General features: G+C 38.2%; 1 protein-coding gene across 3 annotated transcripts in view; it reads right to left on the reverse strand.

The window, feature by feature from the left end:
* Nucleotides 1–5,462: 5,462 nt before the first annotated feature.
* Nucleotides 5,463–19,216, reverse strand: part of UBE2K (ubiquitin conjugating enzyme E2 K) — a 38,680-nt gene continuing 24,926 nt past the window's right edge. For all 3 annotated transcript variants that reach the window (XM_041403172.1, XM_041403171.1, XM_041403170.1), the window contains 4 exons: nt 18,667–18,749; nt 9,590–9,689; nt 6,098–6,226; nt 5,463–5,735 (listed from right to left, as the gene is read on the reverse strand). In XM_041403172.1, the coding sequence (XP_041259106.1) occupies nt 5,661–5,735; nt 6,098–6,226; nt 9,590–9,679 (294 nt within the window). In that variant the 5' untranslated portion in view covers nt 9,680–9,689; nt 18,667–18,749 and the 3' untranslated portion in view covers nt 5,463–5,660. The remainder of the gene's footprint in view (nt 5,736–6,097; nt 6,227–9,589; nt 9,690–18,666; nt 18,750–19,216) is intronic.

Below are 19,216 nucleotides of genomic sequence, written 5' to 3' on the forward strand. Positions count from 1 at the left end.
CTATCCCAGCTGGCAAAGCCTGCCCAGAAACCTGCAAAACTTGCCCAGGGACAAACGCACCTGAAGCTGGGACGCAGATCTGAAACACAGTATTACAACCAGCTCCACAGCAAACTCTGCTCCTTGCTTCAGGTGTGCAGCCACGGTCTTCAAATTGCTTTACTCTATTTAACAAGCGCTGACAAATGCCAAAAATGTGAAGTTTGTACTGGTAGTAAATCCAAAGTCATCATCCCTCCTAGGTTCTTTTAGAGCTGAGCGGCAGGGCAGTGCCATTAGCCACCAGGCTGTCGCCTCCCTGTGCATGAACCAACTGCACTTTGAGGTACACCGATTAAAATGTACAAAGACGACGTGAACAAATCCAGAGAGAACTTTTCCTCTGTGTTAGCGGCTGTGTTTCTTCAAATGCAGCCTTTGGCAGGAGACAAGAGGTGGTGAGGATGGTCAGGCCGTCATGTGAGGCAGTCCTGGTTGAAATAGCACACGCTTCCATTATACAACCTCTATTTACACAATTTTCTTCGTCAAAAATGTTTAATGTGCACCATGAAAACGGATCATTCCTTTCTCTCTCGTTACTGACATGGAGGCAGTAGACCCTGTAATCTTAGAACAATCTGTATTGCCAGAAATAAAATGAAAACTGTTTTCAGGGAAACATGCATTTATTGTTAAGCATTCCCAGTGAAAAATCAACATCTTTTAAAATGTGTATTTATTTAAAAAATCATTTGTTTACAAAAGTGTTTGTGTAGCTTTTATTTTCAAGACAAAAAACACTGATGCTGCATTCCAGCCTCCCCACCCCTGTTCTGCCTCCACAGGAAGTCTGGTGCTCAGGAACCAACCTCCTGCAGTACTTATAGGTAAATATTGATTTACTAGAAAAGTCAGAATTTAGGATGGAAAAGGTAAGTGAAAAGCAGGGCTCTTCAGCAGTTGACATCGGCATTCCTAGGATGGCAGCCTTCTTCAGACACTGCAGGTCGTACCCCAGACCAGCACAGCACGGTCACAGTACGGGTCCTTGTCTGTCGAGCCGTGATCTGAACTTACATCACCGATGAAGGGCTCAGCACCACGAGCGAGCCCGGAGCCACTTCCATGCCTCCAAAGCAGGTACCAGCACAGCTCCAACAGCACAGCACAGTACAGGGCAAGTGATTCACAAGGGTTTGTCCAGTCAGAACAAATCCAAAGTCAGGTTGCTGCCAACAGAGCACTGCAGCTGGAATAACCAAGCCAGAAGCCAAATGCGTTGACGACAGTTGGTCTTGTGAGTCTGATGATGGATCAGCTGATGATACAAACACCACAAGCAGGAAGGGCTACCTACATTATTCACAGATAGGTTTGGAACAGATAAGAAAACTAGCAAGAAAGAAGTGATTGCCCCTTTGCCTAGCCCTAGGAGAAAGCTGTGCCTGGAAAACGAGGATGGTAACACTGAAAATATTTATTTGGTCTTCCCAGACGAGGCTTGACTTTCAAGCACCTTGACTTTCATGCTTTAGTTCCATGATGCAACAGATGCTGATGAAATGCACTTTTGCTATCTCTTGTTGAGCCAGCTGCTCATCAAAACCATACAAAACTAAGCACCCGGTCACAAATCAGTGTCCCCGCTCCATCAACAAAACAGAGCAGGGGAGGATACCTCATCTTCTCATTGCCTCTGCTCATTAGCATTTAAGTGAACCAATTTATTTGCTAAATAACTTAACATTTCCCACTTCAGGCAAGCCTCCAAGTCTAAGCCAGCTTTTGGTGATGTTTCAGAAGGGAACAAGGGACATGCACAGTCAACTTCCCCTGCACTAAAAACGGAACTTCCCGACACAGTGCATGACCAATGCAGTAAACAAGAACTCACTTGAATCTGTTTTGATTTCCCCCCACTCCCCTTCTCCCTTCCCAAATGACATAAGCTCTGAAGTGCCTAGTCTGAGTCACAGCTGTTAGGCTTAAATTTGCATAGTTTAAATGCTTCTGTTACCCACACCATCTAATGCAGATTTGGTGTTACAAGGTAAGATTCTTTCTGGCTATTTAATTCCTCCTTTCAGATAACAAAAAAAAATTCTATATTCCTTACAGTCAGTGTTCCAATACTAATTTACATGGAAAACAGTTGAATACAGTGATAATTAGAAAAAAACTAAGACATATTCATACACCAGTAGTACCTAATTGCTCATAAATACTACCGAACCAATTATAGTCAAGGCCCCATGTACTCTGTTGCAAGCTTTAAACAAAATAGTAAAAAAAAAAGTTTGGAGTATGCAGAATGCACTGAATGATGCATCCTTCCAGGATATGTTCCTAAGGTTTTTGTCTCCAAAATGCACCAATTTGTCACACTGAGAACACAGTTTGTTCACAGAAGGAATGGGAGGAAGCTGTGAATTTGGCAAGGGGGTGGAATACAGTCAGGACTTTTGGTACTCATGGGAAAACGGAGGCTTTTGGCAACAGGAAAGGGCATTTCTCTACCTCTGAACAAAGCTGTACTTTGCTCTTGGAGAAACTAGGTAAGATAGGATAAACCACTCTGCTGGATGCATGTTAAAATGTTCAGCAGTGAAATCCAATGGATGCTCTGGTAATCCGTAAGTGTTATTACCAATACCTTGTTTAGAAAAACGGGGCCATTTAGACTTCAAAATGGCTGCTTCAAGCTGTCTTCTGGCACAACACAGGAAGACAATGCAGGATTTATTTGTACTTAGCCACTGTACCCGTGGTTCATGTTCCTGTTGCAAGGAGCAGTCAATGCAGCCTGAGTCCACAGCTGGAGTGGGCTGCAGGGCAACTCCCCTCTGGGAATGCACAGGGCCCTGAATATAGCGGTGTTCAGTGATACAGAAACAGAACTACCATTGGTATGTACAATGTCTCACAATGATAAGCTGAACACTAACAGCAAAATTCCTAGGGCTCAGCCCCAGCTGCAGTTAAGCTAGCCTTGTACAACATTATCCCTATATTCAACTCTGATAATTACCAAGAATACAAAAACATTCCTTATAAAGGAGTAACATGTCAAAATTCACAGGGACTTCAGACCAAAGGTGTCTCCTTAATGCTGGGTCATGTTTCCTTCCCAGCTCACTTCTGAGTAGCTTCCTGCCAGCACCTGAGCTAGCACTAAGCTACCAAGCACATGGATGGAGGGCAAAATCCAGAATCCAACATTTATACATAAGGGGGAAGGGGAAGACAAGTGTTTGCAGTAGAGAAGAGAATGAGGTAACTTCATGAGAGAAGTAAAACTTAACAGGGCATTCTTTCAGAGGTGACCGTGCTCACCTAAGAGCCTCTTTTCCCCTCTCCCCCTTTCCCTAGCTTCCTTTATCACTTTACATACTGTTGGAGAAGCCTGCTGTTCTTAGGAGACCGGTCTTATCGAAAGACACGTTCAGAAGCCCGTTACTGAGAAGTTTTATGTCCCCGACAATGATTTCCAAGTTCTTTCTTTTGATAAATAGCAGCGAAGAACAAGGGGAAGTAGTCAGCAATTCATATTTACCACCAGGGTAAAAAAAAAAAGGTGTTGATGTAATCAAGAAGTTCTTAGCCTGTATAACAGAAAAGACAGCAACTTGAGATTAACACAAGTAGCGTTTTGCCAGTTTCCTACCGTCGCTGGTTTTCACTTAGCAAACCAGCTGAACAGTAGCAGCTTCTTGTTAAAAAAAATAAATAAATATAAGGAAAGTCAAAACAACTCATTTCCTTTGGCATCATTGCAAATGATTTACACTAACTCAAGAAAACCCAAGAAAACTGATCACTGACTACACCTTAAAAAGCAGTAAGTATAAAGACTAAGCAAATGCGTTTAGTATTGCACTGGTATGAGTTCGAAGTATTTGCTGTCTGTGCCCTGTTTTAAGTTTGGACACATCAGACAGAGCAGCACAGGGAACATCCCAGAACTAGCCAGGTCTTGACAGCTCTGTTTTCTGGTTTTGCTCCCCTACTACTATGCTGCAGGTATTTACCAGATACCATAATGATCCTGATTTCATCTAGTATGAGTTATAAACAGACCATGAAGTGCAAAAACATTTCAATTTGTACTTCACAGCTCTAGAAAAACCCCAAGCAGGCATACATTTCCCCACCCCATTAATCCACAGCCCAGGAGAAAAGAAAAAACCAAACCAGAACAAAACAAAAGAGTAATAGAAAAGATGACTGATACAGTACTCCATTATCCACAATCCCCACTTTCTATTCTCAGGATTTCTCTGAACTTCCTTGTCAGATATACTCTCAAAAGTTAGCATCATATTCACAAAGACATTACAGCTCTCTTTAAATAGATGTACTAGTGTTTGAAGTTGCAAGACTAATAATTTTCAAGCTTTTGCACTCAGGATGAAATGTCATTTTAATACAAATAAAAAGACTGACTGTATGTACAAGCCAAGGTAAGATTTCAGTTCTCGTTTATCAGAAACATCAATCAAAAGAAGCTAAATTGAGAACACACTTCTACTTCTAAGGGCAGCTGAAGTATGTACAGCAAAAACACCAACACAGCCTCCATGTGTTAACCAGAGAAAAATGCAAGCAAGGATGAATTTTAAAGTACCTGGTAAGCAATCCTTAAACTGAAGCCCAAAATAAAGCTAGAAAACTGCTGCAAAAAACAGCTGATTGCATCATATCAAGTACTCAAAAAATTTTTTTTTTTCCATTCTCAGTACCCTGGAGAATCAGCTGTGCTCTCCTTCAAAGCCTGTGAAATCATATTATCCAGAGTGTACTGAAGAACACTTTACAGCTATTTAAGACAAAAAAAAAAAAAAAGGGAAATGAAACCAGCTCCATTCTTTTTGTGCTGTATTGAGACATACTCCTTACATGATTGTGTAGAAAATATGATGGATGAAAATCACTACTGATAATTCAAAATATATATTTTTAAAGGGGAGCCTAGACTACTGCAATGGCACACATAATACCCACAGATGATGAAACATAATCAACAGTATGATGTAAGGGAGAGGAGAATCAGTATTCCCAATTAATAAGCTAGAAAGAAAATGGTTCTGAATAGGTCACCATTTAGAACTTTGGGTAAGTCTTGAAAGTCTGTCAGGAAAAAAGTTACAAAAGCAATTGAGTATTTCAATGGTGCTCTCTTCAGCGACCCTACCTAATATGTCTATTAAGTACAAGCATGCAAATATAGGTCAATCCACAGGCACATAGGATCCATGTTAAAAACAGTAAGATAACTGTGATGAGTGGCACCAACAATTTTGATGACTAACACTCAAAATGTTGCTTTCTGAATTACTAAATCAAAATCCTGAAGCAAGTTCCTGCTAGTCTTTGTCACACTGCTAAACACTAAAGTAGGCATAGTTTTCCCCCATTATCTTAGCTGAGCTCAAAGAATTTTTACAATATTTAGTAAGAAAAAAAATTAAAGTATTTCCCCTTTTTAAATTTACACAGACGTTTAATTAGCTTTATTTACAGAGCGCTTTTTTTTCAGTCTCCAATAGTGCCTAGATAGCATCATCAGGCAAGAGTGCCAGTTTTGAAAGAGAATCTATATAGAATCCTAGGAATAACAGATGGTGATGCTCCTCCAGAAGGGGCAAGCTGGACTACAGAAGCAGCTCTCTCTATATGGCTCAGTTACTCAGGAGTAATTCTGTTGCAGTCTCTACATCCCATGATTTTGAAGACAAGGCCACTATTACTGCATTCTGCAATGAGAAAACAAAAGCAATAATATTTTCAGTGTGTGAACCTGCAGTTCCAGGAAGTGAAATGAAAAGTTCACAGAAAATCAAAACGCATTAGTTTACCATTTCTTAAATCCCAACTAATAATTGATAGAAGAATTGTTTCAAAAAGGCAGGGGGAGCTCAAAAGAATTATCCATAATGTAGTATTTTAAAACTCAAATTCTTAAAAATAATTAGCAAAATAGAATAATTGGACCTACACAATGTCATGAAAGAGAGAATCTACTTTAGTAGATTCTGATGATACTGATGATTCGCTGTATTTATACACATAAAGCTGCCCTGTCCTTACTGAAAATATTTAAGTTATTTGTACTTACCCTATCAAAGCCCATAGCACAGAGGTTTTCTATTTTTTTGGTGTATTCTGGACTAGAAACTGGTGCCCCAGCATACACATGTGCCCAAAGCCGAGCTGTCTGTTTAAACATTTCTGGATTTTGTTTGTACTACACAAAAGAGAGAGGGGGAAAAGCAGAAGGTTAAATCAACTCAGCAATCCAACCAAACAGCAAGACAATATGGCAGATTGCAACCCATCATTCTTCCTATGATATCTTCCACAATGTTTCATACTGACCATGCTGCTATTCTTGAAGCAAATTTAGAGGTGAGGATTACACAAAGAGCAAACCTATGCAAGCATTTGATATAATGAGCTTTCCTTCAGGTTAAATTATGCACTATTGGTATTTGATGTGTGCAACCAGGTACTGCTCTCAATTGCACAGATCAAAGCAAAGGAGCTACATTTAGCACAGCTTAATATTCAGTGCAAGAGAGTACAAATTCTCCTCCCTGTGTTAACATCTCCTGAACATGGCACTATGTACTACTCTAATGCATTTCTCTAACCACTTAAAAATATATATTGTTTTACACACTGCAAGTAGGCCTGCAGTTTTTCAGTCCAGGCCAATATTCTACTACTAAGCTTCTTCCTGAGAATGAGGATCTTAATCACACAGGTGACAGAAGAAGGGCTGAAAAATGGCTGAGCCAGTTACAAAAGCTAGGGAGCTGCAACTCTTCATGGAAGCTATTATTTACCAGGAAAAAAAAAATCATGCCAGTATGTAACTGTATCATTTTGTACCAATCTCGGCACTAACCAATTTTCCAATAAACAGCAGACTGGACTGTATTGCAGAGAATTTTTAGGTTGTGCCAAGAACTCAGCTGCCAAGAAAGTGGGTCATTTGTCATAAACTGTACTCAAAAAAGTTACATGATTTTCCCATTTTAACAACTTTCGTATGCAATATCAAGTTTGTCTTAAAAAAAACCTCTTCCCTTAGATCATCACTTTAATAAGACAAGATATTAGGAAATACATTTTTCAAATATTTAGGTACATTTTAAGGACAGAAACATGGCTGATTATCATTCTTAGACATTTCATTATTACATGAAAGTAATAATTAGATCTATAAAGCATGTAAAATGCTGCATGTTTCATTTTGCCTCTCCTACAACAACCCACACCAACTACACTGCTTTGTGTGCCTTGCCCACCTCCCTGTAATTCTGATCCACAGGTCATAATTTGTCTATTTACTATCTGGTGGCATTAATGGCAATAAAACAAACATGGGAGGCAATCTATTGTTGGAAATAAACCACTGTTATAAATACAGTGGTCTGTAACAGAAGTCCTTTGGTGTAATGATTAAAAAAGAAGGAGGATTAAGTTAAACACCAGTAGCATCCTGAAGTACTATTTTCTTCTGCTCTTAAGAGATTTTCCCCAATTAATTTTTTTTACATATTTTTGAGAACACTGCCAAGCCTGGAAAGCAACTAGCTGAAGTGCAAAAAATTAGTCATAATTGCATTTTACTCAGAACTAGCTTTCAGTGTTCTATTAATAGAATTACTTTACTTAGGTACCTGTAAATACTCCAGTTTCTCTCTGAATTTAGAAAAGCCTAAAGGCAACTTTCACTGATGTTTCAGTATCAAGAATCTGAGGCAGTTCATGCTGCTGTACTGAAAAAAACCCCAGCAACCAGAGCAACTAATACACCAGACAGCTGGTGTCTGAAAATACTGTTCTTACTCAAACAGGAATTCTCCCTGGGATTCTCTCAAGAGCTTTTGCCATTTACTTGGACAACACACAGTTTAATAAAATAGCACAAGTGTGGAGAATAATTAATTCCTTGTGAATTTTTGTCTTGGAAAAAGCAATTAAGCCCAAACAAGGTAAAAGAGACCCCAACACCAAATAAACACATGATAAAAGCAGTTGTTTACCAACATCTCCCTCAAAAATATGATAATCACTTTCTACTTACATACACATGCCTATAACTCAGGGCCAAAGCCCAGCATAGTTTTCATGCAGGTATTTGCAGGAAACAGGATAAAATGAATCCTCCCAACATCAGCCATGCCACAATCACACAGCACACACCCATACAAGGGGCAGCCTGGAAAGTTGTTCTTTGGCATCTAAAAAGTTTCATTGAGTTCTTTACATGAAAACTCTTACCAGCTCAAGTGCTTCTACTGTTATGATTCCCACACAAAATTCTACCATCAGAGCCAGAACAGGAAACACTATTTTTGCTCTTTGTAAAAAAGGATATATAGTTTGGGGTTTTTTTTTGTTAATGAAGGAGTGTGACAGCAAGGGCATACATCTGGAAAAAAAACCCAGTGCAGGGACATGCCCGGTGGCCTTTTTGGCCTTTGCAACACTTCTCCCTGGACAGAGCAATTCAGCCTGACAGAACTGTTCAGGGACATTTATTCAGAGCAACCTCAGTGCAAGCCTTCTGTACTTACTGAGCACAGTGGTAGCAAAGAGCTCTCACATACCCAACAGTGCAATGGGCTGCCTCTAAGCTCCACGTGTACCCCTGAATCCTGACAGGCTTGGAAAAAAAAGCTTATCTATCATTCTACACTGACTTTTAAGGGGAAGTAGTGCACACCTTGTCACCCTATCCTGGAGGGTTCTGACTTAGAGAAGATACAGGTGAGATAGAAGGTTCTTCCAGCATCAGCTTGCTTTGTTTTTCTGTAACTGAAATACACCCTTTATTATGTCAGTGGGGAAGCCAGGCTGCCCTTCACTCTCCCCAGAGTAAAAAGGAAAACACACACATATTTGAGAATTGTCAGAGGAATGACTGCTTCTACCCTTCAGCAACACTTTAAACAGAATCATGCCAGTCCTCGTATGGCCCAAGATCCAACTGATATTTTTTTGGTATTAAAAGTTACCACTAATGTCTGAAAGGTAACCAAACCTTGTTGGTTATAAAATTTTACTGATAGCAATTCAATCAGTGATTAAAACAGTTATCCCCAAGCCATTATTAAATTTTGACATTAAACAAATACAATGCTCAACAACATTCGTATTAATCCAAAAGAGTTACATACTAAGCCAAATCAAATTAACACCACCAAGTTAAAAACTTGGTTTGTGCTCATTTAAAACTTGTCAGTTTTAAATGAGCACAAAACTCATTTAAAACTGACAGCATATTGCTTTTCCTACACTGGAAGCTTTGGATTTTGCAAGGCCAGTTACACTGGAATTCATTTAACTATGCTGTTATCTCCTGACATTTCTCACAAGCTGATATAAATAAAGAACAAATCCTCCTGACATTGTAGAGTAACTAATACTCACTCTGGAATTCAAAAAGAGCACAAAACACTGTAGCAGCTCACATTTAGAATATGCAATTTTACAATACATCATTTAAAAATCTTTTATCTCGTAAGCATTGGGTCCTAAACTGAGTCAGTAAAGATGTCAGACGTGTTACAGAATCACAGTCAACTGAGTATCTTACCTGGTTTGCCACTACTGCATCTTGTGGATCATCTGGTTCTGCAGCTGCCAACAACGCTTGCAGCGATAACAACACTGTTCTTAGAGTCATTGCTGCTGCCCTAAAATTGAAAATTCAAAATATCCTTAACCATATCCCGTGCCTGTATTGACCCTTGTGGCTGTACTATCATAGAAGATATGAGTTCATGTACAGATTTCAAGTCCATTAAAACATAATTTTAAACTGCTGCAGGTTATAGTTATTAAAATACTGTTCTGTAAATATACTTAATTAAGGTTTTAAATGTGGACTTTCCTATTAACAATGCTTTCTGAAATTTTTGGAAAGTACCTTGACCTACAGATTTCACCATGCCCATTTAATGCAATTCATTTCATCTGGGGAAAAAAACCAAGGGCAGAAGAGGCTGTGCCATCCTCCCTCACTGCCGGTACCAGCAGCTCTGTCCCGGGGCGGGGCGGGGCCCGCAGCCCGGGGATGCTCCCTCTGCCGGCACTCCGTGCAGGAGCAGCGACCTACATTTTAAACATGCGGAACAGGTAAGGAATTCTACACACTAGGTCTCTTTGCACCAGTTTTAACATTGCGTTTTTCATTAAACTGAACCATTTACGTAGTTAATTACTACTACAATAATAAAAAGGATAGGCTAATTATGGAATGTGCAATCAAAATACCTCCTTGGCTTCCTCTCACTACAACCTGACTGTTGGCAGCAGGAAAGCATTCTGTAGTCACAATGGTCCTGTAAAGTTACTCTTTGCCCCTGTGGAAGAACCCTGTTGAAGGTAGCACAGTCCCAGAGTTGGAACTTCTAAGATTTTAGGTTCTAACCATTTGTCTTGATCTCAAAGTGAATTTAGAATAAGACACTTCAGTAATTTAGTAAGGGAAAACACAGTATGCTCAGAGACATCAATAAACCCTCAAAAGTAATCACATGAAATTATTACACACTTCAAGTCTGGAAAGTTGTAACATTTACACAGTTTCATTTGATTTTGATCGTAAATAACATCTCTGAATTACCATTTCAGTTGACACACCAAGTAAGAGCCCCACAGACCCTGTGAAAGTTGAGTATTTCTGAACAGTTAATTAGATTCTTATAATCACCGTGGTAATGGCACAGACAGATGTTCACACCAATACACAAATCTGTTTCCTCTGCTTAAGAGCTAGGAGCAAGGTGAGTGAGGAAGATGTGACATTTTAGATTTGAACAAAGTGATTAGGACACATGAATGCCAGAGGAAAATTGTGAAACACCGGGCATCCAACTTCTTACAAACAAACCTCAATATTCAATCAACAGAAAGCAGCTTATTGTGCTCGTAAGATTGCAAATAAATGCAAAGGGTTTGTTAGAATAGGTGGGGAACAGTTTGACCTGACGGTCCATCTACAAAGGAAATGGTGTCCAAGTGCATTTCCAGCCTTAGGTTTCACAAATTTATGTATATTCCAGTACTGAGTCACTGTATTAAGGTACTCTAGCAGTGTATACCAATGAACAAAGAATAGGTGCTGGTAATATGTCAGAGGTACACTTGTGGCACCCAAATATTATGTTCCTAGATGCATTCACAGATTTCTTGCTATGTTACTAACCATTCAAACATGCCATTCTTCCCTTATTGTTTGTAATTCTGGAAGATTTTTCTCATTAAGTTATTTTTTAGCTTGATAATTATTGCTGAGCTTTCGCTGTGCAGTGTTCGACATCAAAATGCAAGTGAGAAACATCCCAAATGACAGAGATTTTAATTAGCACACAGTGTCTCATTCCAACTGCCACACCATCTTGAAGTCCCTTGAGATGAACGTAGTATACTTAAATCTTAAAAAAATCCTTATGGTTTTAAATCTGAATTCTGACAAATCACGAAACCATCACAACATAAAATTCTCCTTTTCAGACCTATTCCTTAGTAATTTTCTTTTCTTTACATGTACCTAATGTTATTTTGCTCCTATAATTTCCTTAGGCTTGTAATCTCTACTGGTTTATACTATCTTGAAATTAACCTATTTAATGTACACACTGATGACATAATTCACAGTCTCATCTGCTAGCATTACAGGAGTGTAATGCAACATATTTACTATTCCACCATTCAGGCGTCATGGAATACTAAGTCCTTCAGGTCTCACTATGCTCAAGTGGATGCAATAATTTTTATTTTTATGCAGTCAATTTCAGGTACTACCACATTTGCCACACCTACTGTAAAACCTGAAGTCTTTTTCTCAGTTAAGTAATTTTATTATTACAGTCATTATATTTATTATATACAGTAACTTACTATAGAGTTTTAAAGACTGACTTAACATGAAATATTTATCAACCATAACTAATGGAATAGTTACTTTCTGCAAAAAAGAGTTGTTCTGTCCTTTCCTTTGCAGAAATCCTTCTATTTCAGAGACATCTGAAAATGTAGAGAAAATTACATAAAAAGGATCACAGCTTTTTGTGCCACTTTTACATGCAATTTACTATATAGTTACTTTCTGCAAAAAAAGAGTTGTTCTGTCCTTTCCAGAAATCCTTCTACTTCAGAGACATCTGAAAATGTAGAGAAAATTACATAAAAAGGATCACAGCTTTTTGTGCCACTTTTACATGCAATTTACTTCCACTTACACTGAACCTTCTAAGAGAGGAGTGTAAAATATACTTTGGGGAGCAGGGGGCATCACTAAGACTCAAGGGTGCCATGGACACCAGCTGTCTCTGGCTTTCAAGACTGCCAGGTCCTTTCAATGCCTGTTCACCTGTTACATTTGTAGATTTTATACAAAGCATACTGACACTTGAACATCTGCCATTCCAATTTCAAAATAACAATGAAAAGCAACAACTTATTCATTTAATATACAGATGGCTATATGATCAGAGACTTTAAACTCTGAAATACTACGTTTCAGACAAGATTGTTTAGCCTTTATAAAAAGATTTAGAAATGTAGCTTACAACTTATTTTCTAGTCTCATGTCTCAAAACAGCTTTCCCATCTCATGCATAATAAGACAGTCTTTATTGGACACAAACACTGAAAGAAATATTCTTAAATCATAAAAGAAAGCCCATTACAGCTTCAGTTGCTGTTCATATTAAACACAAGAAGAATTAAAGTTTGTGATTAATGGTAAAGAAAAACTGACATATTTTGTGTAACTACTGCATAACCATCTAAAATTTTCTACCCTTAGAACACCAAATAGCTTTCCTGACCAAAGGAAGTAAAGATGGCTTGCTATTTTCTACATATCTTAGTCTTATTTTTTCAGATATATATTAAGATTCACAGAAGAAACTGAAGAACAGCTAAAAATAGATTCTGATTTCCCATGAACTTAAAAGCCCTTCTTTCTTCCTGTTACCTTCTTTTGGGAGAATACAGTGAATGGAGATGACTGCCTAGAATTATATTTACAGACACCAGTAAGGCAGGACCTGTTGCACATGAGCAGAAAGCAGAAACAACTTCCATCATCATTTCTGAAAGAAAATCTCTATTGACAGTGGCACAAAACTAAAAATCCCAACACATACACCCAGCCCCTTCCCCAACATCTTCACAAGCCAAAGAAGAATGTCCAGGGGAAGAATGAAAAAAAATAAGTTGCATTTTCCTTGAAACGAATTTCCAGTGCAAAGATACAGATCTTCTGAATTTTCCAATGCACCTCAAAGGTTTCTAGATCTAGAATAGAACCCTGAAAAAATCAGGTATTTCCAACTCTTCTTACATTTCAAGTTTACTTCTAGGTATGGATTTATGTGCAACAGCTCATGGAGCAAGCAATTCTCTTTGGTAACTCAAGCTAGCTGCATGGTTGTGTTCTAGGTTTGTTCTCTCCTCCTTGCCAAAGGCAAGGCTTTGTATTGCTCCTGACAGACTTCCATCTGATTTGTTCTTAACTAAAGCCTCAGAAAGCTCTTGGAAAATCTACTTCAATTCCTCACCATGCTTGATACTTTGCACACTGAGATAGCTTTCCAATCTTTCACTGTACATTGCTGTTGCTTAGACCATCATTCTTGTTACTTCACTCTAGATTTTTCCTATGGTTCCCATCTTTCTTGTACAACAACTCTCTAAGCAGTTGAAATGGAAACCTGACTGATCTCTAGCGACAAGCAGTCAGCTTGTATAATGAGTTTTACAGGTAAAACTTCCTATTTGCCTTGCACATGACCTTACATGGCCTTTGTCTCATGACATTACTGGCTCCTGTTTGCTCCTAAAGCTTACAATAACCCTTGACTACCACTCCCATCCCAAAATGTTGCTTAGCTATCATGCAGGTTTGCCATCTGCAAAATGGAAAGAGGCCACTACCATGCAGCAGTGAGCTGCAGAGAGCTCCCTACAGGGATGCACTGTCTCTCAGAGAACCTAAAAGCCTCCACTCTGGACATCCAAACCAAAAGCTCGGCTTTCTATTGGCATTACAGCCGCTAAACCGCAAGGAAAATCTGGATTGAATCAGAACAAAGGCAGCTGATGTACATTTTGTTCACTTACACTTTTTTACTCCTTTTTTTTTTATCATATCTTAGGGCATTTCCATTTAAAAAAAGCACCCCTAGTTTGGGTGACTGTAGTGTTAACATTAAAAGGCACAGCAAGCCAGCTGTGCCCAGCATGCCCGAGGAAAGAAATCTCTTTTACCTTTTGATGAGCAGAGAGAATCCTAAGAGGATTACAAAACACTGCAAGGTTTTATTTTTCTTCTCCATTTTTAAAAGCTAAGTAGTTCTCCATTTAGGAAGTTTTTACTTATGTTCTTTACATTCCACTCTAGGAAACATCTCTCTCATTATTCCAAGAGGGTAACGAAGCAGAATGCCAGGAACAGCTGCAGCCAGCAGATTGCTACTCCACTCCGTCATCCAAACATGGCTACGGGAACACTTTTTTCTGAATAATCTGTAATATTTGTTCCATTTGTGAAATAAATAAGTTTGTAAATCTAAGAGAAAAATCACTGGGACCGTGTACCAATGGCTTATGGAATTTGGAAGGAAATTAATAAGACCTTTGAGTAGAAGACTGTTGCATAGTCACTATTTACAGGAAAACTGCAAGACCAGGCACCCATCAGAGAAAATAAACAAAAAGAATAATAGGATAGCTTTGACACAGCACAGAGGGGAAAGACAGCCTGCTTGCTGAAGGGTTCCCTAAACCCATGTTGTTAATATTCTCTGCATTCTTTTCAAAGCTTTAAGAAGCTTCAGGGCTCCTCAAACACCCAGAACATAACCCAGCAGTACTAGGTACCCAGGAAGATTACAAGCTGCCTGTTTGCCTGTTTATCTATTAAAACTGTATTATCTCTTATAATGATTTCCGCATCTCAACTAAAACAGAAGCACAAATCCTCCAGTAGTCACTATGAGAAAAATATCTCATTATTCATTATTGACTGTCAAACCCACAAAAGCCAAGAGTTTTTGTAGCCATATATGCAGCAAGGGCACATTCACTTAATAATCTCTGCTCAAGGGATTTATGCAGAACAGCTTTCAAGTAATTTAGTTCTCAGGTTTCAATGAACTGCATTAGATATGTTGTATATTTAAGATTACAGCTTTGAGACAGAGTGCTAGCCCGGAAGATAAATGTAGGCCATAGTAAGTGAAACCACAATGAAAATTATGTCAGATAAGCATAAACAGTATTCCTTTTACAACATCATACCCCTATTTTAATTCTAGTGGCAAACAGTAGCTGCTCTGCAAACAAACTGGCATAACAGGTATTTAAAAATCTAAACATGATGAAAATCCACAGCTGCAAAGAATTTCAGTATCAAGCCTGCAACATGGAAAAAGAATTTCATTAAACTCATTAAAAATAATTTAAAGACATTACTTTGCAAACTGATAAAATCTCCTGCCAATATGCAGAATATCATCTCAACTATGCTCATTAGAACAACAAATCATTACCATAGAATGGGAGAGTAGGGAAGAGACTTTATAAAACTATACAAACATTTAAATCTTTGTATTTGTAGTCAACATCTATAAAGGAGCATTTTATCACCTCATTAACTCTTTCAAAAATCCTGCTAAGGTCCATAGGCCAAACTTCTCTAGTCCTTTAACTCTCAAACCTCACTGAAAAACAGATATGCAGTGGAATTTGAGACTTATATTTAAACACAGCAACAAAATGAGCATTATTCAGTTAAAAGCATTACAAGTCAACGAAGCAGCACTTCAAAAACAGATCTTGTTGCTAAAAGATTTGACAAGACAAATTGAGGAACTAATATATTTTCTAGAATACTTCCACAGGTATATTTCAGAATTGCATTTGGCCAATTTACTTTAGAATCCCTGGTGAAATAACTTAAATATTAAAATATGAATGGAGGGGGTGATTGCTTATTTTTTGTTTGTTTTCCGATGAAGCTGTTTTATTCAAACCACTTTTCAACCTAGACATAAAGAAAACTTATTTTTGGTGGTTTGTGGTGGTACATCCCCCCCGCCGGCTCCCTCTTTAGGCCAGCTATGGTCTCAGGAATGCTTGTTAGGGCTCAGCCTGGATTAATGGCAGTGAGGTTTCCTTGAGCTTATCAAAAACACTGTCTGCTCCCAGAACTTCTGTTGTCTAGCAAGCTCCTGTTTTCCAACAAATAGCCTTGAGTTCCTTCTTCCATCTGAACAAGAGATCAAGTGGAACAGTATTTTTATTACTGGACTTTTCAAGGAATATTCCAGTAAATACCAACTCATCCTTGTGGCCAGGATGGAAATTTACTGACAATTTAAGTCAATCATCTTGTGACCCTATCTATGAACAGTGGTACTGAAACCCTTTGAGCTGTCATGGACCACAGCAGGCTGTGACCAGCATTTCCTAGAGTGGAGTGACTCTCAGAGCCAGCAAACTCTCAAGTTTGTGAGACTCTGAGGATTGCCATGGAAAGCCAGCAAAGCCTGGGCTAATTCCTTCACCATCCCTCAAGGCTTAATCCTTTGCCCACTGAGAATGCATCTGCAAGTATTTCACTGAATCTGAGGGTAATTTTTCTCAAGTATGCCTTTGTACATACTTACTTTTGTCTGCATGCTCTTATACTAGGAATGTTGCCACTTCAGATTTGACCTGGTATGGTGGAAGGTGTTCCTCTCCATGGCAGGGGGATTGGAACTAGATGATTTTTAACGTCTCTTCCAACCCAAAATTCTATGGTTCTATGTTTCTATGCTGTGGGCATTTCTTATTTAACTAAAGCTGCATATATTGAAGAACAATAAACAACTTACTTAAACTATATTAATCATCCATATTGCTTAGTCAGTTTTAGGAAGTTACCCAGGGGAAAACCAGTCTTATCTACCACAATACAGAAATGCTTCAAACAGTAAACACTGGAGACAGCTATAAGGTTGTTCTTATCAAAGGATTAGAGGCTTGAAGAGCACTTTAACAATGCTCAAGTGATTTTCATATACCATTCTATGATTTGGAAATAATCAAAACTTACAAATAGCGCCACTATTAAATGAAGGGACCACACTACATTAAGGATCATCTGAAGAGGGATTAATAGTATACTGGAAATCTCAGACTGTCACCACCAGGTTCTGTGCAATTCTCTCCTTAGTGTTTCCACATGAAGACACTGCTTCAAACGAAGAGTTTAAAACTATATGATTGGCATAATACTGGTGCTTCTTGTGTCAGCTGGTATAAACATACAGAAGTAAAATTCTTGTTCCAATACTCCTGTTTTGTATACATCTTGGAGAAGGAAGATATTAATGTTTGGGTTTTTTTAATCAAGCAGAAATAACAGAAATAAGACAGATCAAATTATCTGTGCTAGACATAACTCAGATTACAAGAACACAGGTCAACTCTCCTGTTTGTCCTTCTCAAATATCAAAGGTTTTGACTAACAACCCCAAAAGTACATAAATTAAGTTGAAGCTCATGGTTTTTTTACATCTGTGTTGCCTTTTGATACTTACAGACAACCTAATGCCCATTCATTAATCTGCTTCAGAGTACAATCTCTCAGGAGACTGTACTTGGACAGTTGTAGAGTCATTAATCTCCAGTAAAATTGTAGGGTGGTATGACAATTAGATGCAGGTACAGAAGTGCACTAGATTTACTGATATAAAAATTCTGCCAGGTACCCCAGCATGTATACTGAAAGATTCTATTGTCTGAAAGAATATCAAGTGCTCTGAGATGGTAAGAAAACATACGCCATTCCAAAAGTTAGAAAAACAACAGTTTAAGATCATTACAATTTTATTTCAGTAATTTACACTATACTGTGCCAGATGATTTCTATAATCTCGTACATCTGTAAAAGATTAATACCCTGGATATGTCACTCACAAGACCTCAGGACTTCAGCATTCTCCTCTAAAGTTTCTGTTTCAAACCCAATTCATGTCTGCTTGGCCAGCAGCACTTGTGACAAAGTTGTTGACTTTACAAGCAGTTCAAGTTCATATGGATTAGATACTGGTATGATCTGCTGCGGAATTACAGTACTATTCTTTTGGAGCAAACATGGAGGAAAATTACCATTTGTATTAGGTATCATGTCTATCATACAACTGTTGTACACAATCTTCAAACCACATGAAATCAATTACTTTGAAAAACAAATGAACAATGAGTGCAGCTGTTAGTTTGGACATAAGTCTATTCTGGAGATTTTGGCTATTAAAACTTCTGCAGTAAAATTAACTGATCAAAGAAGGCAATAGGTAATATTTCTTAACAGAAAAGAACTAAAATTAAAAATTACATATAAAACCACCCAAAATGTCACCAATGAAATGTTCATCCTAGTGAAAAAATTTCTGGAAAAACTCTCTGTGTATCTAATAAATACTTAGTGCTTTCCAAAATTATCACCCAATCATTTCATTTTCATATTTGCACCTCAGAATACTATACCATAACATGTGCTTTAAGGACATCTCAAATTATAAGCACAAGGTGAAAAGCAAGGTGAGATGATGCCTCCTATCCACACCAGTATACTTGATTTTGTACATTTAAACCCCTGTGGAATCTTACCATTGATCTTTCAGAATATCCAAACAAATGGCCCCGGTGACAGAGCTAATATTAGGATGCCATATTTTGGTGATAAACCGCACCTAAAAAACAAGACAATTTTTAAAAACAAAAGCAGTAATTAAATTCAGTATACTAAGTAAACATTTTAAATCCACCATTTTAAATAACAGTATGAAGAAATTTAGAAAATGTAGTACTACAAATGGAAGTAAGATGTGATACTGCTTATTTCAGGAAGTTGCAAGTTTGTAAGGCTGTTTGTTAGAGCCTCACCTTACTCAAAACAGACTACTGCCCATTCCAGCTCCCCAGACTCATCCCTAACTGCTTTTTCACATGTCATGTGTTCACATCCCTGCATCACACAAAGCTAGTTAAAAATATCCTCCAGCATACAAGTGTTTTGACAAGCAGATGGTCAAATACAGACTTAAAACTCCTAACATTACTCAAAGTGGGCTTTCTAGATTTGACAAAGTCCAAAACTCTTAACACAGGAACTGGATATCATTCACTGTTGAGCTAAACTGTTGGCTACAGATGTGTT

This window comes from Onychostruthus taczanowskii, unplaced genomic scaffold, assembly GCF_017590055.1.
Source record: "Onychostruthus taczanowskii isolate IOZ18803 unplaced genomic scaffold, ASM1759005v1 scaffold2, whole genome shotgun sequence".
Classification (NCBI taxonomy): Eukaryota; Metazoa; Chordata; class Aves; order Passeriformes; family Passeridae; genus Onychostruthus; species Onychostruthus taczanowskii.